Source organism: Sipha flava, unplaced genomic scaffold (genome assembly GCF_003268045.1).
Source record: "Sipha flava isolate LNK unplaced genomic scaffold, YSA_version1 322_pilon_pilon, whole genome shotgun sequence".
Lineage (NCBI taxonomy): Eukaryota > Metazoa > Arthropoda > Insecta > Hemiptera > Aphididae > Sipha > Sipha flava.
Window position 1 is genome coordinate 108440 of NW_020273006.1, and position 24942 is coordinate 133381.

Sequence of the window (24942 nt, forward strand, 5' to 3'; positions counted from 1 at the left end):
TTTTTTTTTTGTTTATCACTTATTAGTTTATCGATAAATGTCTATATAAAAATATATATTTTAATATGTAAGCATTTTTTATTCAATGTCATACACGTGCATTTATAATGCTCTGCAATATAAATATAGGTGCATGATAATTTGTGTACAAAATGCTTCTCACGTATATTGCGTGTGTTATCTCAAATCTGTGCAATTTATGCCTAAAAAGGATCATAGGTGGTTCGTACAATAGATTTACAATGAGTTATTTTAGTTTCAAAAAAGGGTATAAAGATAAATGTGATTGATAAAATATAGATCTTGACAATGTTGTTTTTTTCGGCTGTATTCGATTTGTACAGAGTTAACAAATACCATAACGATTATGAAATAGTTTTATAATCTATTACACGTATGTTTCAGTTTCCATGTTTTATAAAAATAAAAGACGAGTAAAGTTGCATTAAAATCTACCTCAGAATTAACAATATACACAATTATTATGTTATCATTATTTTTCTTAGTCTATTCAGATTTGGATATGTATTATGCGTTGTATAAATTATGTACGGCGGGTCGAAAATTGTCATGATGAGAAATGTAACGTGTAATTGTTATAAAGAATACATCTGGAAATTTAAACGACGATTTCCCACATGAAACTTTATTAAAATAAATGTACATGGATTGAATATGCATATTATTTATTTTAGAGTTATAAGTTATAACGAAGTAATACAATAAATAAATAATCGTGTTTTTGTACATATTTTGTGATCCTATACCCTATATATATATGATCGGGAGATACCAATATGTATGTCAAATAAATAATTACTTAGAAAATAATAAATTGAAAATTATAACGTATTAAACTAATAACTGGTAAACTGTAGGTTACATTTTTTAACCAATTAGTAAAAAAAAAAAAAAAAAACACGAAATTAGTCGAATTATCGATTTTTAATATATATAATTATGTTCTTTTACCAATTGTAAAATATGATTTCATTGCCACGTGATTATTTACCGAGTGAAAAGTATATTATCTGATATCCCGATCACGTTTCCAGTGTTTATTGAATAGGCTTAACGTAAAATAATTCTCAACACAACTTTGATGAAGGATTATTTTTTTTATGAATAATTATATTATAAATATAACGTGTCGAGAAAAAATTAATTTTTTTTAGAAATAATTTCATAAACACGATGCCGAGTTATGTCTTTGAAATGTGTAAAACAACCGATAACGCTACTCATGAGAAATAATGTTTAACGAAGCAAATTCCAAAACGTATAGTGCAGTTGACAAAATATTAATAATACAACGATTATTAAAAATACATGTTTTACATCAATGTTAAACTATATACGTACGCTCGTGTAAAAGACTTGTTTATTACTTCGATTTGCATCATATTACGTATACATACAAGAAAAATCTATTGAATGAAATATCGTTGACAATATTCTATATATGGCACCCAAACCAATACAGCATTAATAACATTTATATCTTGGACGAAATCGAAAATAGAGAATGATATGATTCATTATAACGCTGTGGATGTAGTTATTTTTTCGTCATGAGCTTTTATTTCAAAATTCAACCACCGAGGTGAAGAAAAAAATTAAATTTTCCATTGATAAAGCTCAATCGAGCGATTATGCGTTCGCGCACAGGGGTAGATAAAAATCCATGTACTTTTGTGTAGGGGCGTAAGATATAATATATCATTGATCACCCCTGTTCACAAAAAAGTGTCGAATCATTCAATTTAAGTAAATATTATTCATCATTTTCATGACTGTTCCAAATTTGTACTACGAACCCTACTAAATGATGACCATTTTTTTTCCGTACTGTACGATTTATTATTTCTGTGTTTCCTTTTAGAACAATCGATAAGCATTGAATCAGACATACAGTGGAATTCCGGTATTATGTACAACGGTTATTGAAAATATTTTATGTTAAAATTCGTCAACGACATTAACTGTACCATTATTACGTTTGTATATTATTTTTTTTTTATACGATTTCCAACTTTGAAATTCCACAACACGCAACGATTAATAATGAAAACATAGGTACTTCAAAAACTATGAACAATATTCAGCCAAGTACTTGCGATTGAACAGTACACGTTCTATTCGCTAAGATATTATCATCGGTATTATGTTTGTCCAGAAATAAATATTGTTCCGTACGTCGGCCGTATTTGTTTAAATCAAATAGAAAATAATGGTCGTCCGTACAATAACAATATCGGCTGTGGTGAAATTGAGGTCAGATACTTGGTGCTCGTAATAAAAGCAGATGCATTAACGAACGATTCCTATGTAATGTAAAAAATACGTAGAATACTGAGTTTGAAAATAGCAAATTATTATTTCTACCGTTTCATTATTCGACCTGTGACCCATGTGTGTAAACGTGTTGTTATGCCAACAACCTAAACATAAGTAACCGGTTCTATTTTATTTTACCGTGGTGCTTAAATCAGTGACTTAGCAGCGGCGTCGGGCATGTATATAAATTATTATCGGTACAATTAACTGTCGTGCCCATATTTACACGGATTTTAGCCACGTGTTTTGCGAGTTGTTGGCGTTGGAAAAAAAAAAAGAAAAAAAACACTAAAATTTCGTTTTCAACGTCCGTGCGCATTTTGTGTTTTTATAAATATTAAAATTTATATTATTTATGCATTGTGTGTATTTTAGTATTCATTTAATCATTTTATTTATGAGATATTTTTGTAAAATATTCTCAAAAAAAATATATTTCACTGAACGTTATACAATTAAGTTTCAGATAAATCCAGATATATCTTCAAATGTATGTATTACCACATTTAAAAAAATACTGGTGCAACGTTCATTGATAATTTGTACAAAATAAAGTATCTACAAAACATTTCTACGTGTGTTTTAAAATTGATGTACAGATATTATATTATTCAAGTTCATATACTTGTTGATACCATCAAGAATAATGATTAATGGTCAAACCTAATTTTATCTTAGTTACATTATTTTTCTGTCCGAAAATATAATTTATGGACACCTTGATGTCTACTCGAGTCGCTTACTAAATAATAATTTAAATACATCAAGCGACGAGCATGTGTTATTTTTCACGCGTTACTTCCCATCATTAGTCTTAATATTTTAATTTTATATTTATGAAAAATTACATCGGACAAGTATAAAACAGAGATTATTCTTTGTATGTTTGAAGATCATATTTCACGAAGTATATAATATAAACTACAATACTTTTTGATATCTTTGTTCTCTCAGCTGGAGTGCATCGATAAAAATGAACGAAATCAATAGTGTGTAGTATCTGTGTGTGTACGCAGATAAGTGTTATGTACTAGAGTTGTATACCAAATTTAGTAGTCTTGTATATGGGCAAGACGTTCAAAGCACGAATATTTGTTTCCCTGCAGCACAAAATGTAGATATTTCTGTTTTGTTCTAACGTCATAATTATACCGATCATTTTAAATCAATAAACATTAATAATTTGCCATTGGATGTTAAGAGAGTAAGATAAAAATTAAAAAACCGGTTACTGCGGTAATTTTTTGACTTGATAAACTAAAACCACGTGTTCATTAAAATGTTAGAACAATCCCTGTATTGCAATAGATTAGTTATTGATGTTTAGATCCTACAGGATGTGTGCATAATATAAATTATTAAGATGTAAAATTATAAAGATGTGAATTCGGATGAACATTCGATTTGTAAAATCATAAAATAACAACATATTGCTATTATATATTACAAAGTAATACATATCATTTTTTTTAGTATTTCACGTGGTTGTAGAATTATTATTTAATTCTATTATTGGATCTATTTATTTATCTAATATTTTGCACTTATAGTTTGTAATATTTTCTTTTTTCTTTGAATTGAATTAGTTGTTATTTTAGAACATTTCGGTTTTTTAAATATTGTAAGTAGCCCATAATTCAAAATTATATTATAGTCAAGCCGTTATACAATATTTGTAGGAATACATTTAACATACTATTTACTAATAAATTAGCACACTATATTTTGTTTGATCGGATAATGAAGTTGATTAAAACATAAGAACTCAACTGTGTGTCAAAGTCGAACCATTTTAGTCATGATGATAACGAATGGCTTGGAGCTATAATAATTAAAAATATCTTTCAATTTAATACCATTATCACGTTAATAGCAAACTATTAGGTAAATAAAGGTATAAAATGATTTAATCAATTACCCACTGATAAAATTGATAATATAAATAAATTTAAATTAATAATAAAAAATATATACACGCTATTATTTGACTAGTGTCTTATTATTGCATGGTGGTTTTTGTATTATCGTAGTAATTTAATTATGTTAGAAATAAATTAAGATTATACTTTAACATGTACTAAAACGTATGAATAATTATGTATAGACTACCTGCACCCATCATAAACTTGCTTATAGGGAGTAGGTATCAACGTAATATGTAAATGTTGTAAATAATATTATGTGTTGAATATGAAATACATAAAATAAAATATATTTTATCAAAATGATTATGATCTCGTACAATGTTGAGTAGAGCATGTCCTCGGTATAGTCGAACCAGACGTAAGTCCGAGTTTTCGGACGGTTTTCGTATCCGGGTACAGAAAACAAATCGTGCAGTGAACAAACGTGCATGTACCATGTATCAGTGCTGGGATTAAGTCTTAGGATGCACTACTAATCGGAGGCCCAATAAAAAAAAATAAAACTTTCATAAATCTTATATGTTCATTCAATACGCTCCAAAAAAAAAACCTAAGCCTTGATGTCCCATTGCATCGTATCTCGTGCACCGACTTCGATCCGGCGCTGGTTGTCGTGCGCACACTTATGAGCTGGTCGAGAGCTCTAGTAGGCACGTAGGAGGTTCGCTGTACGCACAAATAGGAATTTGAGGGTTATTAGTTGAACGTGGGGGTGACGGATTTTGGATGAGAAATGTAATTTGGTCAGTGCGTACATTATAATCCAAAGTGTTTCACAACGAGTTCGCTTCGCTTGTGGTTACGGCGCACTGGATTATTATATTTGGTGTTAAATAGCAGGCCGGAAGTCAAATCTATTAATATAATAATCAGCATATGCAGTGCCTATTGTCGTGGTTCTAGACCATTGCAACACGTGCAGCGTGTTGATCTCTTTTCTTTTTCTCTTTCCTTCTCACTCCTCTCTCTTTCTCTCTCCCTGTCTCTCGTATTCTTTCTCACTCTCTCTCTCTCTCTCTCATACACGTTGTACGCACGCGCTCGTTCCTCCGCAGATCGATCAACTCGAGTTATACGTACGCGTTTTTAAAACTTTATCTCGAGATGTGCTTATAAATATTAAATACAATTTTTCTTACGATAATTATATCATTATCACAACGAAAAAAACAGTATCGACTTATACCCTAAAACTACGCAAGATCCGTGATTAACAATTGAATACCGATACACCTTTGCCTATATCAGCTATACCGAGTTCATCTTATAACGTAAAAGTTTATTAAGTGTATTGCGAAATCAATTTTTTCACAGCAATATCGTCAAAGGCAGCACCAATAGTAGAATATAAAATTTCATATCTATACTAGAATCCAAATCACGTCGGATGGTTAAAGAAGTTGAGGTAGAAAAAATATTTTATAATCATTCACGTTCCATCCACTGATTTTGAAAATATGTCTCACGTATCGTTGGCCAGCCTCAATATTTGGGGAAAGCTTAGACTTTACTAAAAATACCTGAAAACCTTCTACCACTTTGTTTGCTGGCAACAGCGTTAAAGCTTTCGACATATGAATATAGTATCTCGATAGTAAAAGAGATCTGCTACCAAGACCGACCGCACCTAAAGAGTTATTTGGCGGCGAATTATGGGTCACGTGAACGACAATAGAAGAAAAAAGAAAAACATTAAAACACTATAGTTTTGGTGCCAGTGACTGGAAGTACTGGGTACCTCTCGTATTCGATTTACTTCAGTTGGATACTGAAGAAAAACGAATCGAAACCAGAGATACCGAAAAATGGGTGGACTGGTGTGCACTCAGGTTTAGCACACATTCGTATCAGAGGAGTTGTAGACAGGGGTACGCCCAGGCACCCTTCTGAAATCTTGTAAATGGGCTCTAAAATTAAAGTCTAAGGGTAAGGGAGCCGTATTTTAATTGATGTTGTTCAAGTTAAATGTAATTTATTCTAGAATATTTGATAAAAATAAATTATGTTCGTAATGGACCAAATAAAACTAAATTTTCGTGCAAAAACTAAACTATGAAAATATAACAACTGGTGTATTGTTGTACATACCAATAAAATATAATATAATAATATAATAATAAGCATAGTGTTAAAAAAAAAAAAAAATAATAATACGATTTCTCATAAAGTTCCATATATCATATTCCATAGTATCGGCCAAATGAAGCAAATGAGTTGATGCAGTGATTTGTAAAATTATATTTAAGTACGTAAACACCACGATAAAATGACAACGAGGGTTTTCGATTGGGACGCGTATGTGTGTTCACGTATTGGAGACCCGTTATCTTGTATGTTTGTTTTATTAACGTAATTGCAGTGTTTGGTGTGAATTATTGTTTTATTTTTGAGCAGCCATAACACTAAGTGTTATTCCACTGTCCGATCTGTTACCGGTTAATATATGGTCGTTGAAGACAAGGTCTAAAAGTTGAAGTAATCCTACCGAAACTCTAAGAGCGATTCTGTAACCGGTTAATTTATGGTCGTTTGAGTTCTCAAGTTAGGTAGAGGTATACACCATCCAAAAGATAGACGAAAGTATGTTCAGCAGTGATGGACTACTAATCATAAATAATTGAAGCAATCCGAGAAAAATATACGAGATTCAAGAAAAAACATATTCATTGAGATCAATACACCACAATAAGAAATTAAAGTCATGTTTATTTAATTATTTATACATTGTGGTTTATTAAATACGCCTACACGTTTTGTTTAGATTGACCGCAAAAGTATAGTGGACACCCCCTGAAATACAGGTGTGCGCACGGACTACGGTTGTAGAATGTTCGATGCGGAACTGTTAAGTATGTTGTGTATAACGTTGGAAGGTAACGCGTGGTCCGAAAGAACAACCATGGGCGTCACTGAAGTCCAAATGTTGGGGTAACAAAGTTTATTTTTAGAAATTTAAGAAATAAATGTTTAAAGGTTTAACATGATAACTGGCTTACTTAACTGGTTAACTGTTCTTCATAAATCTTGGTATGATGTATAGTGCATACACTGTATTATTGTCCGTATTCGACTTATCACAAAATATAATTATTTTCGATACAATCACAATAATAGAGGGTCTACGTTCGTACACAGTTGAATAATAAACTTCGAACATATTTTTAAAGTCTATAACTTTTTTTGGGGTAGCGAAAAGATAGCCTTGTTACCCCGCAACAATTTCTGGGGTATCAAAGGTACCCCTCGATATCCCTTAGTGACGCCTATGAGAACAACGATACCGTGGTGATCGACTTGTACATCCAAGCACGTCAGAGTCGAAAGTCGCAACAACAGCAAACAGCGATCAATGACGAGAAACCGATCAGGACGGTGGCGAACCGATTTACGAGCCGAGAACCGCGGTTTTACCAGACTTTACGCGGATTACGAGCCGAACGACTACGTTATGTTTTATGCATATCTTGATCGTAATACTACGGATAGACCATACTCACTGGTCTACATCGGTAACAGCTGCTTGAGAATATCTAATGCGGTGTTCCCACGTGTTCTCGTCGACGTAGCCGACCGGTGCAGCAGATTTGCACGCGACGCGTATCATTTGTTTCGCCCACTCGCAGTGCAACCGAGTCCACAAAGCTGCGACGGCACTCGTTTCGGAGTTCGGCAGAGATACTGGGCACGGCCGCACAGATGTAGCTCGCTTGGTGCGAAATACTTTTAGCGTCAACACGTCAAGACGTGGTGGCAAAGCACCCTCCGCCTCCCCCCCTAACACTGACATGTCTAGTTCATCGTCCATGATGGGTATAACTCCATTTGTCCAAAACGTAACTCATTTTATTCGTTGGTTCTGGTAAAAATTAATAACAATATCAACGTTAGCGACCAAAATCAACGTGATAAATAAACGCGTGGATAGACGGTAACCGTGTCCAGTACTATGAGGCGCGACGGACGACGGTTTCTCAGGACGGGTGTTTAATGTTCACTGTATCGGTATAACAATCACTGGCGTGAGCTGTAAATCGGCAAAGGACGAGTTCTTACATTCGAATTATTTATTTAAACAATTGAAATCATCGAAATGCTCAGGTGGTGCGTTTGCACCGCCTGGCCATCCCTTACGGGCGTGCATGCCGGACGCCGATCCCGCGGTTCAACAGTCCGCGTTCGAACGGTGCACGAAACGCGTATACGTCCGTTATAAACACCGGCAGGCGGCCGTGGGTGATTAGCCGCGGTCGCTCACGTACTAACGATTATAATAAACACGGCGGGCACCGTCGATAAATCATTATTTATTGTAATGCGTCCGACGCGTCTAATAAATTATCGTGTGCACGGTATATCAATGATCGTACGATCACGAGACGAACTGTTTACGTGCGTTGTTTACCTTTGAGATTAACCCGTGGCGATTACATGCACCTAACCTATGAACGCCACCGCGGAAAACAATTTTTCGTCCAAAGCTCGTGTAACGCGAAAAGAATACGACGGGTTCGCGTTTTCGTATTGCATTCCGCAGGGGGGAGGATATATCCTCCCCATGGGGTTTTTTTTTTTTTAGTCTTAAACGTTTAAAAACGAAAGAAATACGACGGGGCGGTCACGGTTAAATGGATTGGCGTTAATGAACATACATCGAGACATTCCATTATTTACAGAACAAATAGTTGATGAATTTAATGTAAAATCTAGAATGATGAGTTTCCGCCTAGATTGAATTTTTTTTGTATAATAATAAAGAATAAAGATTGAAAATAATACATTTTTATTCATGACATCCTCCTCATATCAAATTCCTGCGCACGCTACTGGCATTACGGACCATCTAGAGCAGCGGTCCCCAATACGCGGCCCTTTAACAAATTTAGTGCGACCCACACTAAAATTAAATTGTACATTCTAAAATCCAAAATTTCTATACACAGAAAATTAAATGAACGTTGCTTTTTATCTTATTATTTTTATTTATTTTATTTTTCTATTTTAAACTTGTATTGAATTACCAGTTGGACAGATAAGCAAGTACCTACGATTATGGGCTTATTCATTCTACCGCGTAGTTTTGTATAAACAATTTATCCATTATCGCTTATTGCCCGTTTGTATTTATCACGTACATTTTTTTTTCATCATGGCGAAACGTAAAATCGAAGATGAACACAGAATATTTCAAGACAGTTGGGAGGTTGAATTTTTCTATACTTTTGGTAAGAAACACGATGCTTTATGTTTAATTTTTCGTAAAACCATAAATATTCCAAAACGTTATAATATTAATCGTTATTACACAACTCACCATATTGAATTTTCTAAAAATTATCCTCAACCATCTAAAATAAGAGAAGAAAAACTAGTAGAATTAAAAAAAAAAGAATTTTTTCTGAAAAACAATCAGCGTTACGGTATTATTATTAAAAATGTATGTGGCCCTCAAGTAATTTTCAAAAATTACATTTGACCCTTTCTAAAATCCTAGTGAGGACCACTGATCTAGAGGCGTCTTCGCTTCCAGTGCATTACCGTAACGGTTGTTTTAATCGTAGACATGTATTTCATTTTGACAGTGATGAGATTACTACGTATTACATAATGTTATGATAGTTGATAATATACGTTTCAACTGTCGAATCGAACGGAGTTCACCGCGGTAAAACACGTGTTTGAGGTTGTAACACGGCTGCTGGCGTTACTCCAGAGAAAAAAACTAAAAAGTATGATGATGGATCGACGACTTGATCTTAACAAATAGCATCTAGGAGGACAATAATAAATCGATATTCATTTTTTTCGTCAATGTGCAACCGACTGTGAGAATATTTCCCGACGAGTGAGCCGAGACCCCTCCTTCCTCATTCCTTCGTCGCTGAGTTTTAGCTTACGCATACATAACATTATTGTTGTTATATTGTTTGCGCAAACATGTACGATGCAACTAACTGACGAACAAGAGACACGTGGTACTTTATGAGGGAAAAAAATGTTTATAAAAAGATTTTCCATCATTAAACGATATCGAGATCGACTGTCAATGTTCACTAATTACGAAACGATTACTAACTGTCATTCAGTGTTTTTAATTCTTTCTTTCCTCAACGCATTTTGTTATTGTTTAAGTACTTATTTACAAAAAGGTGAATAATACTAATACATTTTTAGCAATTATTGACATATTGCTGTTTGGCTAATGAATAATTAAGTGACATTTTGAAACTTCCACTCATAGAGCAGTACGAAAACTTCATTGGTAAGTTTTTGTTAATTATAAAACATTTCCGGTTAGGTCAATCGGTCTATTTGGTGGCATGCTCTCGGCTAGATGGAAAATAAAAAGTTATGTCGATGCGAAGTGGGTGTATGGGGTGACTTAGTACAGCTATCCAGGTACCGTCAATTTGGTCGAACAAATAGTCGGTCGAAGACAATGTCTATACATAATATCCTATATCCTATACACGTCGTATTGTATTTTAATATAGACATTATAAAGTATAGATTATCTACAGCCGGCAGGGGACTTGGCGTCGATCTTTACACATCGGTCACATGCGCCAGCGGTATAATATTAAACGAGTATATATATACACACACCGGACGTGAATATTATATTATTATTATTATTATTTGGTAACCGCGAACTATGTCGTCGCCTTTGCTCTCACCGTACTTTTATCGAATCGTTAATTTTATCAGGACAGTATATGTTTTAGACCGACGTGTACGATGTATGTACAATATATATATCGTCCGGACTTGTATATAAATCGGATAAATGAGACGTCCGGCGGAGAAAAGTCGGCAGACCGTAAATTATTATTATAACACACACACACACACACACACACACACACACACATAAAATAATATTATCTTACCGAAACAATAGCTCGGAGGGTTATTCATCCTGCAGGTAGGCTGATTAGTGCACCCTCTCTCGCGTACATGAAAAAAAAAAAAACACAGATCGAATGCCTATACGTATTTCGTTGTTCGCGCGACTCGTATATTATAATGACGGGTTACTCACGACCGTCGGAAAACGATTTTCGTTCATCCGACCGCGTCCCCCGGCGGCTAAACTTTACGTGTCGAACGACGTTTTACAGGAAAAGATACACACAGAGAGAGAGAGAGAGAGAGAGAGAGAGAGCGAATTAAAATAGAAATCCGCGGCGAATCGTCGCGATCGTGTTTAGATTTATGTAGGTTATTGATCAATTTTTTTTTTCTCGAACGATTTGATTAATTGAAATTAGACGACAAAGACGACAGCGACCATTGTTCCGCGGGCATCGCGTTTACTTCGAACCGTTTACTATCATAATAAACGTCGCGATGTCGATGATTCGGAATTTTTATGAGCCGTCCGACGCATGCATGTACGCAATTAAATTAAGTATTACCTTCTGTAATACGCACTTTATCGTGAACACAGAAAACAATAGCGATCATCATTTTATTACCGAAACATCATAATTTCGGTATAATTACTGTGTAAGTGTACTTTTTTTTTTTTTTTGCTTGCCGCTGTAAGGTTTACGTTATAATTAGTACGTTATACGTTTATGAATATTCAACGCACCGACCGTACGACTAACAATGTCGATTTTTTCTGCAAGTAAATCACCGGGCGATCGCAGTTTCTGCGCTTCTCGGCGTAATACTTAAAAGTACAAGACAACTACTTTATTGATCAATTAACGATGAATAAACAAAATTTTTTTGACCTCCCGACATGGACTCGTCCGTACGGACTTGTAGTTTTGGTAACACGGGTAATTTTGTACATCGTTTAACATCTGCTTTTGTGGTCGAATAGTCTTAAAATATATTTTTTATATGTATCATGTATAATTAAATATAGCGATGATTACATAAGCGCTTTGAGGTTGTATAGCCTACGTTATTATTAAAAAAATTAATCACGATAATTCGATATAATATTATCATCGGTCTACGCTGTAAAAACGCGGATAAGGAATTTTATGTCGGACCTAAACGGAAAAATGGAAAAAAAACCGTTTGAGACGTAATAAACACGTTGTCGTCTTTACTATGCTCTTACATTCTTAACGATGTTAGTGTTAGGTAGTCAAACAAAGACTCTCGTTATTTTATACAACCGCGAATCAGTATTTTTATTTACTTCTTAAATCTTATACATCTCTTGATTCGTAAATGAAACCTATTATATTTTAATCTTTAATCTCAACTCTTGGTTGGACGAGAAGGTGATAATTACGCCAAGTAATTATAAATACCCTTCAGGGAAGATTCTGTAGTATAATATGTTGGTGGCGTCACTTTTTTTTGGCCGACCTTATGAATTATAAAACAGTAAACAATATAATGACCATCACAATTACTATAACATCTAAAAATAAAGTTTTAACATAATTTGTATGTATAAAATAGAAAATTAGTAATTAATATTAGAATAAATAATAAGTATAAGAACGAACATAACCAAAAAAATAAAATAGTAATAACCAGGGCTAGGAAGTTCTAGCAAATGCATATTTTTCTTGGTTCATCCTAGAACATCCAAAGTTAGATACAAATATGTTTCAAACTACTTGGATATTATACACAAAATCTAATTTTGCTATTTTTTGCATATTTACGGGTTTCATTGCTATTTTGCTAATTTGGGGTTTATAATGCTATTTTCGGGTATATTTTCATATAATACAGGAAGTAATCACATTTTGTTGATAAAATAATGGTATTTACTTGATTATATTTTTAAAAATACATGAATTATTGGAAATAAATAGACCTCGTAAATTATTATTTTATGTTTTTATCGACAATTTGATGTATTAATAGTTAGTGACATCATTGTTATTCCTTTATTATATCATAACATTAGATTATCAAACACTTTTACAATCCAGAATAATTGCCAAGGTAAATATATAAAATAATTTAATAATAAGTACATTATTATAAATATATTTAAGTAATTTAACATTTTTGTGAACAGTTTATAATTCAATCAGTCCAAACTGTGTCTATGAGTTAAAAACTTTGTAAAATTACATTTTTTTTTCTAATAAATTTATACTTTTTTCAAGTTAAATGCATATTTTTTGATTTTTCGTGCTATTTATAGCGCAAATTTTAGAGCTTTTAAGTGCATATTTAAGAGCTAAAAAGAAACATTTTAGTGCTACAACTTCCGAGCCCTGGTAATAACATATATTTTTTAAACTGCTGGACACATATATTGAAACAATACATGAATGTTATAAAAATATTATGATTTTTTTTTTTAAATAAAATAACCATTTATAATAAGAACTAAGAATATCATACAATCGTACATATTTATGGTTTATCTACTAGACTAATTAATTACTATTTAATTAATTGCTCGGACAAAACTTACTTGTTTACTGAAAAAAACATAGGTTTATATAAATTATCTTTAAAAATAATACAGGGGTAACTGAAAAATTTGGTTTCTAAAATACATCACTTTTCAATGGTTTTTTACTATAACATACTAAGACTTTTGTCTACCAGCGTACTTTAAATAATTAAAAAATTGTAAATAGAAAAAAAAAAAACATAATTCTATAACTATTATAGTCGTCTCACTTCACTCGGAATTTTAAAATGACTTAATGGTAGAAGTAGTTGGCTAGCTTAAGTCTTAAATCCCTATTAAAACATTAAAATGGCGCCACTAGGTTTAGTTATAATAAGCAGAATACTTTTTTTTTTATTGACTTCCGGAATTATGAAAACATTACGAGGGATAATAGTTTTAAACTAAAATTGTACAATGTAGGTACTAAAAACTGATATTTAATAATGTGAAATTATAAAAAATATATGGTTTTATGCACCTAGATATTTTGGTTTTTGTTATTTTAACGACTTAAACGATACATATCGTTTGGTATTTTGGCGATGAGCATCTGATTCACAATTGGTTGTATGTTTTACAATAAAATCTAAAATCATAGCATACCAAAGATTATATTCGAAGTGAAGTTTAATTTGAAATAAAAAACTATTACGATTGTTTTTAATAGGTCCTCGATTACCTACTGATTTTTCGACATTATTTTCAATTTTTATGGGTTTCTTTAAAATCAATAAGTCGGTAAAACAACCATAAATCAGGTGTAAATAAATGCCAATTATGAAAATAATACTTTTTTGTGAACAATGAATGAAAACAAACCACTCCTTTGTACGGACATATTACGTCTACGAAAATAAAACTATATAAACACGTCATGTCAAATCTATAACGTTTTATCTTATTCATAAACGTCGGTCGTACGTACAACACCGTTCCGAACCGGATTGAATAATATATAAATGACTTGATATTCGCTTTGATATTAGAACGACGGGAAAGCAATTTAAAATGCGCCTAATGGTTAACGGACGTTTCGGTGTTTATCTGTTTATCTCGGCTCTAGCGCGTTTTTATTTTTTTATTTAAGGTTTTTTTTTTAATGCCGTAAATATCTGATTATAACAGTTATACGTTGTGTGCACGTGAAAACTGTCTCTGTTCGCGGCAGCGTTTCGAAGTGGATAGTTTAATTTTTCAACCATACGTTCGTGATTTCGGACGACTTGTATACGGTCACGTTTTTTATTCACATAGGCCTAAAAAAATCACGTGCGTCTGAGTTTATAATATTCGTACACGTGTGTGTATACCGGCTACGCGTACATGTCGTATAAAATATGAGTATGTATTAGTCGAATTCGTATACAGTATTCAGTTATGCTCGGTGGAGGTGTGTGATATTTAACGGGCGAATAAAAAGTAATGATAATAATAATGATAATTAAATCATAATAAGGCGTATAAACGTGTTTTTTTTTTTTTTTAAATACCACTCCGCCAAGTTACTTATTATCGTTTTCCGTCCCTTTCTCTTGAACGAAAGGCGCTGGACTTCACATCGAGTCCGTGTAGGCCGAATACCGCGGTGACTAATGGATGTCAGCGAGTCCGTCATCGCAGCGGGTGCGGGTACTCTGGATATATAATATTATTCAAACCTAAGAGACTCGGCATGTAGGCAGTGCGCATTAACCAACGTATACATGCGTGTACAGGGTATATCACAAGTGTTGTTTCATCATTATTACGATGGTGTGTGTCGAGTTTCGATAGATTTTTGCTTTTAATTAATTAACTCTAAATACTCCATAGTTTTTTTTGATCTCTGCAAGCTTTAATACATTTTACTTAAATACATTCGATACATAATTTTATTTCTTGTACTTGACGCGTTTTTACAGTATATTATAAGTGTTGTTTAATCGAATCTCATGTATCGTTTTCTAATTATATATATATATTATAAACATATACACCCTGTAAATATACATATATACACATATACACACACACAGTATACTATATTTTCGTGCGCAAGCACACACTCACACGCGCGTACTATTAGTATTAATTAACCTGGCTCATGCTGGTGTACGGTTAGTTATGAATGTTATGATATTTTGTTGTATAATATTACTACGAATGATTTATATAGTAGAGCACGCACACATGGACGCACCGGAGTTGATGGTCGTCGAGACAACATGTTTGGGCTTAGTTGGCCACCGTTCAAACGGTCCTTTGGGCGATCTGCTCCTTCGTCAAACGTAAAATTAAATAATTAAAGATAAACAGCTGTACACGCACACGTACACATACAAACACATACACACATTAGCACACATTGTCTGGACGATAAAATCCTCCATGGCACATCTATATTTGATTGTGGAACGAAAAAATCAGATCGAATACAACGGACAGCGAGTAAAACTATAATCTTAAATTTAATCGACACTTTTTCCATCATTCAATTACGTTTCGTTTGTAAGTTTAGAACGTTTACCATACGATTTACTCTATATCGTCCGCATGCCATTACATTTACAATATAATAACACGTTTGGTGCGCGTTCGATGCGTCGTCGAAACACATTTACCAGATCCAAACGACTAATGTATTAAACACGCGACGCGTCACATAATCGTATAGTGTTTTCATTTAAGATAAACACCGAGAGAACACATAAACGTATTAAAGTAAAAGTCGAGGACGAAATTACATCTGCATTATTATTCTTTAGTCGATTGTTTATTTTGGGCCGTTCACTTCCATACAAGACGCTTTTCAGCTGACTATTATCAACATCTGTTCGGTAAATTTGTGTATACCTATATTACGATACTTAACGTTATTGTATATTGCACAAACATATTACTTGAATCGATTGAAAACAATAATAATTCATGCAAAAAAAAAAAAAAAAACCAATACCGATCAGTATTAATATCACGATATTATTTAAGAAGATTTTCATACAAGTGGGATCATATTATGCGAACAATGTTTCGCATTAACATTTATGAAATATTTTTCGTTTACGAATTAGATTAAATAAATATTTAAAATAATAAATGTATTTATATTTTGTTTCAGTGATTTAAGATTCAATAAAATTAAGGAAATCAGGCCGAAATCATTAGCTCATCTTACTAAATTGAACACTTTGTAAGTAATATTTTTATATAATTGTTACAAACACTCTGTAATTGATCAATATTTTAAATATATTTTCAGGTTGTTAAACAATAATCATTTAAGTAATTTGCACAATGGTGCATTTGAAAACCTTTCGAATCTTCAATATTTGTAAGAATATAAATTAAAAATAAAAATTTTTAGTATATAGTGTATATTTATAAAGTGTACCTATCACTTACGAAGTTACTTTTTTTGAATCACTTATTTGTTTATTGTGTTAGGTTTTTACATAAAAATAAAATCGAAAATATGGAAAGTAGAGTTTTTACAAATTTGTCTCATTTGGAACAATTGTATTTACATTCTAACAAAATTCAAAAGCTTGATTTGGAAATGTTCCAAGGACTTACAAAACTCGAAAGACTGTAAGTAAAATGATTAATATTATCGTTCCAGTGCAGCACTGATATTTCATAATTTTACAAATAGGTTTTTACATAACAACAAGATACGAAAAATATCACCAGGTACATTTGATTCGTTAAAGTCACTTACGCGTTTGTAAGTCATATATTTTTTTAATCGATGTAATTTTATTCATTTCTATGTCGAATAATATTATTTTTAGACGACTCGATGGTAACCTGTTAACATGCGATTGCGATATATTGTGGTTGATAAACGTGTTGAAAAAAAATCACGTTTCGGCAGAAGATAGTCAGTTTGCGGCAACGTGTCACTTTCCCGTGGAAATGAATGGAAAATCGTTAATGGAAATGACTGAGACAGATTTGCATTGCAGTAAGTGTCATCAGTAGCGATATGCAAACATCAAAATTTTGGGCTATTATTTATTATGATTAAAAACGTTTTGGGTAAATGGTGTTTCAGATGAATTACGGTTTAAAGAAGAGCCAAATGACGTGTCAGTGACGTTCGGAGATTCGGCATTTTTCAGGTGCAAGGTAGAAGGTAATCAAAATGTGAAAACCATTTGGACTCGTGATAAGTAAGAGTTGATAAGAGAAATATAAATAATCAGAATATCGGAACTATAATGTGTAATGATCAAATTAAATCGTACGCAGCAATGAGATTGATATGAACGATTCGAGGTACTCGATGACCGACGATGGACTTATGATCAGATCTACTTCGTTGAAAGACGTCGGCACGTATGAATGTATGGTAATAAAAGAGAACGTCGAGTTGAAGTCACGACCTGCTAAGATAATTTTAGAGCCAAGCGTATCTAATTGTAAGTACATGTTTTATAGTGGTCAGTGGTTATTATTGTGAATAGTTTATTTGTAATCCGAGTTTAATAGTATAATTCGATGTGTAGTACCTCCAGAAATAGTTATGGGGCCTAAACAAAAAACGATTTTAGTTGGCGAAGAGTTGATCCTTCCATGCGATGCAATAGGAACTCCAACACCGTCGATAGCGTGGACTAAAGACGATATTAGTTTAGAACTCAATCAAAGAATTTGGGTATGTTTAATAAAATATTTCAATAACATATTTGTACATGTGAGCAATTTTATTATATACTATAGTAATTCCATTAAAGTATAACATATATTATATATAATTAAAATATAATTCACTTATTCATTGATTGCTACACCAAAAAAAAAAAAAAAAAGATTCGACAAAATGCATGAATTTGAAATTTGGCATAATGATTCCTTTTTTTTCTAACATTTCTAATATTCCTTTTTCTAAATGTACAATAAGAAGAGATTTTTCGAAAATCAAAATTTTTAGGGTTAATAGGGCTGGATATGTACATTTTTCTACTATTTATTTACCTAGGAATTATTTCATTTTGTTTAATATGTTGATTTAAATAATTATCCATTAACGTACTTATTATATGTGAATTAATACAGTATTCATAAATTAAAATAAAAACAATTTGAATAAAGGATGATTGTACGAATTTTTTTCCACCTAAAATATTTTAGGTTTTATAATTTCTCTAATCTAAAATAGTAAAATATTTCCTGAGTAAATTATAATTATTCAGCTAGTATACTACGTAAGTGTACTAAAATAATACTTTATTTTCCAGTATGATTTATCAGAAATGTATATGCATATATTATCTTTATCAACGCCAAATTAAATTAATTTAATGTGCTTATCAATATTAATATCAAAATAAATTCAAATAAAAATGTTTAAGATATGAATATATATTTTGTACGTCCACAGGTCTTACCAAACAATTCATTATTTATATCAAAAGTAGAAAGAATGGACATAGGTCATTATAAATGCGTGGCGTCTAATTATCTGGGCCAAGTATCGTCAGAAGCACTGATTAATGTAAATGGTAATATCCTGTATTCCACGAAAACATTTTTCTACACGTATCATTATTTTTTTAACTCGTATATTTTTGTCTTAGCACCTCCGGTTATTATAAGCGCTTCCCGTGATTTAACTGTGAAAACTGGAGCAACTATTGAGCTCCAATGTATAGTCGAAGGTCATCCGATACCTGTGGTTACTTGGTTTAAAGATGGCCGTTCAATCACACCAGGTCCTAGGATATCATTCCATAATGAAAGTAATAAAATATACGTATTACGAATACATGATATACATTGAAAAATCTTGTCATTTTTTTTAAATTTTTTGCTGATTATTATTTACTTAATTATAATTTTTTTTTTCTAAATTAAGGGACGACGTTGCGTTTGGATCACGTAAAAGATGGTGATAACGGTATGTTCACGTGTTTGGCACAGAATCTGGCCGGGACAGCAGAGAGAAATACCGAAATTAAGGTCAGGGGATATGGCCCGAGACGTCCAAAGCTTCTGATAAGGCCGTTTGACATGGAAGCTCCCCAAGGAACAAGTATAGAAGTGCCTTGTAAAGCTGATGGAGATCCTACGCCAAACATAACTTGGACGAAAGATGGCGTTAATCTTGTGACGGATCATAATCATAGGTCAGTGATATGTTGCTTTTACGTCCTTTGAACATTCAATAACAAAAGCTAATGGTTTAATAATACTTTCAGAGTTAACGTTATTGGAAGTTTACGAATGTTTAATATATCTTTTGCTGATTCGGGTGTTTATGAGTGTACGGCAAAAAATACCCATGGCCAAGCATCAGCTAGAGGCACCATCGCTGTTCTTGGTAATTATACGTCATAATTATTATAATATTAATAAATATTCATCTCTTTGAGTTATTTTAACGTTTTTTAATATTAATATACGCACATTAGTCTATTAATTTTATGTTCAAGTTACCATTTCCCGTAACATAATTACATCGTTAATTTTCTAGGCGACTTAATGGATCAATCCCCAGGTGATCGTTTCGTTAACCTGGCTTTCAAGGAGGCTAATTTAGAAATCGACAGAGCAGTAAACGCTACAATCGATTCGTTATTTGGCTCTAGTGACAAAATCATGAATCCGGAAAAGTTAATGAGAATGTCTAGATTTCCAGATGTGGTCGCCAGGGATTTGGCGAAATCAGCTGATATCTTTGAACGGACTTTATCAAACGTACGAAAACACGTACAAGCTGGACTAAAAGTGAACTTAACTGAAAGTAATATATTAAACATTAAAACTTAACGAACTTAACTTTGTTATTTAAAATTCTATACGAATGCATTTTTGTTTAGATTTTTCTTATAGAGACTTGTTATCATCGGAACAATTGGATTTACTCGCCAATGCATCTGGATGTTTAAAATATCAGACGAAACCCAATTGTAGTGATATGTGTTTCCATACAAAGTATCGAACCATAGATGGCACTTGTAATAATTTACAGAACCCTTTATGGGGATCATCGCATACACAATTTAGGCGAATTTTAAAACCAATATATGAAAATGGATTTAATACTCCAATCGGTAACCTATGAAAAGTTACGGTGAAATTGTCATGAAATTAAAATTTAATATTCTGTGTAGGTTGGACTAAAGGCATGAAGTATTTTGGTTTTGAAAAACCTGGTGCTAGATTAGTTTCGACATCAATTATTCGATCAAATGACATTACATCCGATGAAGAAATCACACATATGGTAATGCAATGGGGACAATTCTTAGATCACGACTTGGACCACGCTATTCCGTCTACTACCAAAGAGAGTTGGGAAGGTTTGTGTAAAAAAAAAAATATACAGAAAATATTATAATTTATGGTTGTAAACCGTTCACGTCCTAGGTCTGGACTGCAAGAAAACGTGTGCCTATTCTTTTCCTTGTTTTCCAATGGACGTACCACCAAATGATGACCGTATAAAACGTCGGAAGTGCATGGACTTCATTCGGAGTAGCGCTATATGTGGCACAGATACAACATCAGTGTTTTTTGATAAGTTACAGTCTAGAGAACAAATCAATCAACTGACAGCTTACATCGACGGTTCACAAGTACGTTGATATAATTCGATATCTCAAAACCGCAAAAAATCTTTAATTTATCTTTTATTTTTAAGATATATGGATTTACAAACGATCGTTCGTTTATATTACGTGAAGTTCAAACAGGATTCGGTTTGATGCGAGGTGGTATATCGTCAGATTTTGGTAAAGAAATGCTACCGATCGCCGGAGCTGACGAAGTGGATTGTCGAAGAGATCTGACGGAAAGTGACACGGGTTGTTATTTGGCCGGTGATATCCGAGCAAATGAACAAGTAATTTGAGTGGAACATACGCAAATAGTAGATATTGTAGTTGTTATTAATTGTATTCGAAAAAAAAAAAATCCATTTTTTGCTTTTCAGGTAGGCTTGTTGGCCATGCACACAATTTGGATTAGAGAGCACAACCGTATAGCTAGAGAGTTGCGGAAAATAAATCCACATTGGGAAGGAGACGTTTTATTCCACGAGACGAGGAAAATCGTAGGCGCCGAGTTACAGCATATAACCTATAAACATTGGTTACCTTATGTGCTCGGACCTAAAGGCATGGACATGTTGGGTCAGTATCAAGGGTACGACCCAACTGTAAATCCCTCAATAGCCAATGTGTTCGCAACAGCTGCTTTAAGATTTGGTCATTCAATTATCAACCCGGTTTTGGCCCGACTTGATGCCAATTTTACCACTATTCCTCAGGTAATTTTTAACTTCGTCGAGAAAAAAATGAAAATTTAAAAAAATAACATAATAATATTATATTTTCTAGGGAGATTTGTCCCTCGGAAAAGCGTTTTTCACCCCATGGCGTTTATCTGACGAAGGAGGTACAGATCCTTTGATGCGTGGATTTTTCGCTGTACCGGCGAAAAAGAAAATGCCTCAGCAAAATCTAAATGATCAGTTAACGGATCATTTGTTCTCATCGGCTCATGCTGTGTCATTAGATTTGGCTGCTATGAATATCCAACGGGGCAGAGATCACGGTATTCCTGGTTACACGGAATGGAGGACTGTGTGTAACATGTCTAAAGTTGAAACATTCGATGATTTAAAAAATGAAATCAGTGACGACGAAGTTAGAAAGAAACTTGAAATTTTATATGGTCACCCAGGTGAGATGCAATAAAACATATTCTTTGATTCCTGCATAATGGTTATTTCCGTTTTTTTTTTCAGGAAATATTGATGTATGGGTGGGTGGAATTCTTGAAGATCAAGTGCCTGGAGGTAAAGTTGGTCCGTTATTCCAATGTTTACTGATTGAACAATTCAAAAACTTGAGAAGCGGTGACAGGTGACGAGTTATTATTTATTGAAAATAGTTTAATATTTATTTACGATGTGAAAACTTTTAATTTTTGGTAGATTTTGGTATGAAAGTCCGTCAACTTTCAGTCCAGCAAAACTCACACAAATCAAACAAACGTCTCTCGCTAGGGTTCTTTGTGATAATGGGGACAACATTACGCTGATATCTAAAGACGTATTCAAACTACCAGAGTTGCAATCGCCAAAATTATTACCGTGTAAATCTATTCCGAGTATTGATCTGAGATTGTGGTTCGAATGCAACGGAGGTAAAAAGAGAAGTGCATGCGATTTTTCATTTTTTTTTTTTTTTTTTTGTTTGCTTTTGTAATTATCACGATTCGTGTACTACGTTATAGATTGTCCGGGTGAAAACGCGTCTAAAGAAATGAAGGAGCTGAGGTCAAAAGAAACATTGGCCAAAGTAATGAATATGACTGAAGGGAAACTAGAAGGTTTAAAATCGGTGGTAGATGAATTGAAGTTGGACATTAAGAGGTTAAAACGTGAACTCAGACACCTGACAAAAGTCAACATCAATGGTTGTTATGACGAAACGGTTAAAAGGAGACGCAGAGAAGGACGTACTTGGGTTGCTAAAAAGTGCACTAAATGTGAATGCCGAGTAAGATAGTTAATTAAATAAAATATTTTAAAACGTTAACTAATATATACACAGGCACGTAGCTAAGGGAGGGCCAGAGTGCTAACCTGGCCTACTTTAATATGTGTCCGGCCTTAGGCCGGCCCACCTAAAATATTCAGAGGAGCCCGTTATTATATGATCGCTTTTAATTTTTACCAAATTTTTAATATTGCTTAAATATAACGCAAATAAAACATTGGGTTTTAATTATAATCTAATATAAGTAATATAACTTGTAACTAAATTTAAACGATCGATTAGGAAATAATTGCTATTTATAACTAAATACCTGTACTATATACTATGTACTACAATGTCACGTTGTTCTTATCTTATCTTGATATTGACTACTGTATACTTGTAAGTCTATTTTTAAAATACACTGAGGGAGAGTATTGTCATATTGATTCATATTGAAATATAGAATTATATTACGGTCGCCAGTTCGACACTTATATTCATATTCAGCGCACGCCGCACTTATACTAACGTCACCTGCGTTAATATTTGTACAATTTATAGTATTTATACATTTTATCTTATATATTTAATATTTAAATTAATTTTAAAATGGCACCTCTCAGTGGATGTGCCAAAAGAAAACTAAAATTACAAAGAGAAGATAAAATGATAAAATATGGTATTATTAGGTTGTATACTTATATATTTGTAGTAATGATACATTGATAACTACCTTTTTATAATATAAAAAAGTCCTGGGAGGAGGGGGCCCACCTAACATTGGCCTACCTAGTGAATATTTTCTGACTACGTGCCTGTATATACAGTAGAAGCCGCTTATTAGAAATACTTTGGGACCAAAGTGAAATGTGTCAATTAACCGATTGTTTCTAATAAGCGATGGGTTTGATTTGTACTATGGAAAAAAAAAAATGAAAAATACGCGAAAAATGTATTTAATGTGCAATGAGAAGCGTTTAAACGAACTGCGGCATCACGTAAAATAATTTTTGGAAGCACGTTGTATGATTTTAATAACTCGCCCTTCTATTTAGAACTTAAATCTTGGCGTTTAGACATTTTTAGAATAACGAAACACCAAAAACACTAATCATCTTTACGTACGCACGCCGAAGCTGAACTTACAGGTACAGGAAAGAGCTTTCTTATACATCGCATAGGACGTACTGCACTTAAGATAAAGTGTAGTCAATAACAGCAAAGATAAGATTAAATTACATTAGTAATCGCACAGATAAACGGTGTGTATGTCAACTGACCTTTGCCTAATTGTTTCAAATAACAGATTTGATGTTCCAATAATCCGATTTATTTTCAATGTTCTAATATACGTCCCCTGTAGATTTTGTTTCAATAACGCTATTCTAATTATTATCCGTATTTCTAATAAGCGGCTTCTACTGTATTTTTATTTTGTACTAATACATCAAACCGTAGAAATAATATAATGGAATTTGTAGAGTTGATATATTATACATAAAGAACAATTGTTAAATATTTTTTACATTTACAATACAATTATTTTACTTATTATCAATGATATAAAATTTTCAGAATTCTCAAATATTGTGCAAAATTTGGTGCTAAATTGAACTATCAAAGACAATGGTACTGATGAGCTTCATCTATGGATAGAATAATTAAATCCAACCAAATCATAGTACAATATGCATGTTACTATGAATTATAAAAACCAATTTATTCGATGTTCTTCCATCAATAATCAAGTGTATATGTATGGTAATTTTAATTTTTGTTATTTGGAAAATATAATTGAAAAACGATTTGATAAAATTATTTA

General features: G+C 32.8%; 2 protein-coding genes across 2 annotated transcripts in view; one reads left to right on the forward strand and one right to left on the reverse strand.

Annotated features, from left to right (window-relative positions):
• Nucleotides 1-8841, reverse strand: part of LOC112686674 — a 10410-nt gene extending 1569 nt beyond the window's left edge. The window contains exon 1 of the mRNA XM_025559069.1: nt 7760-8841. Coding sequence (XP_025414854.1) covers nt 7760-8067 — 308 coding nt within the window. The 5' untranslated portion in view covers nt 8068-8841. The remainder of the gene's footprint in view (nt 1-7759) is intronic.
• The window catches only part of LOC112686673 (peroxidasin homolog), a 26707-nt gene extending 1765 nt beyond the window's left edge, over nt 1-24942 (forward strand). The window contains exons 2-24 of the mRNA XM_025559068.1: nt 16748-16819; nt 16889-16960; nt 17074-17217; nt 17282-17353; nt 17421-17593; nt 17684-17801; nt 17881-18050; nt 18138-18286; nt 19013-19133; nt 19209-19370; nt 19487-19757; nt 19830-19951; nt 20105-20374; nt 20451-20684; nt 20745-20933; nt 21001-21209; nt 21275-21475; nt 21566-21901; nt 21972-22317; nt 22382-22499; nt 22571-22782; nt 22873-23138; nt 24696-24942. Coding sequence (XP_025414853.1) covers nt 16748-16819; nt 16889-16960; nt 17074-17217; nt 17282-17353; nt 17421-17593; nt 17684-17801; nt 17881-18050; nt 18138-18286; nt 19013-19133; nt 19209-19370; nt 19487-19757; nt 19830-19951; nt 20105-20374; nt 20451-20684; nt 20745-20933; nt 21001-21209; nt 21275-21475; nt 21566-21901; nt 21972-22317; nt 22382-22499; nt 22571-22782; nt 22873-23138; nt 24696-24728 — 4060 coding nt within the window. The 3' untranslated portion in view covers nt 24729-24942. The remainder of the gene's footprint in view (nt 1-16747; nt 16820-16888; nt 16961-17073; nt 17218-17281; nt 17354-17420; nt 17594-17683; nt 17802-17880; nt 18051-18137; nt 18287-19012; nt 19134-19208; nt 19371-19486; nt 19758-19829; nt 19952-20104; nt 20375-20450; nt 20685-20744; nt 20934-21000; nt 21210-21274; nt 21476-21565; nt 21902-21971; nt 22318-22381; nt 22500-22570; nt 22783-22872; nt 23139-24695) is intronic.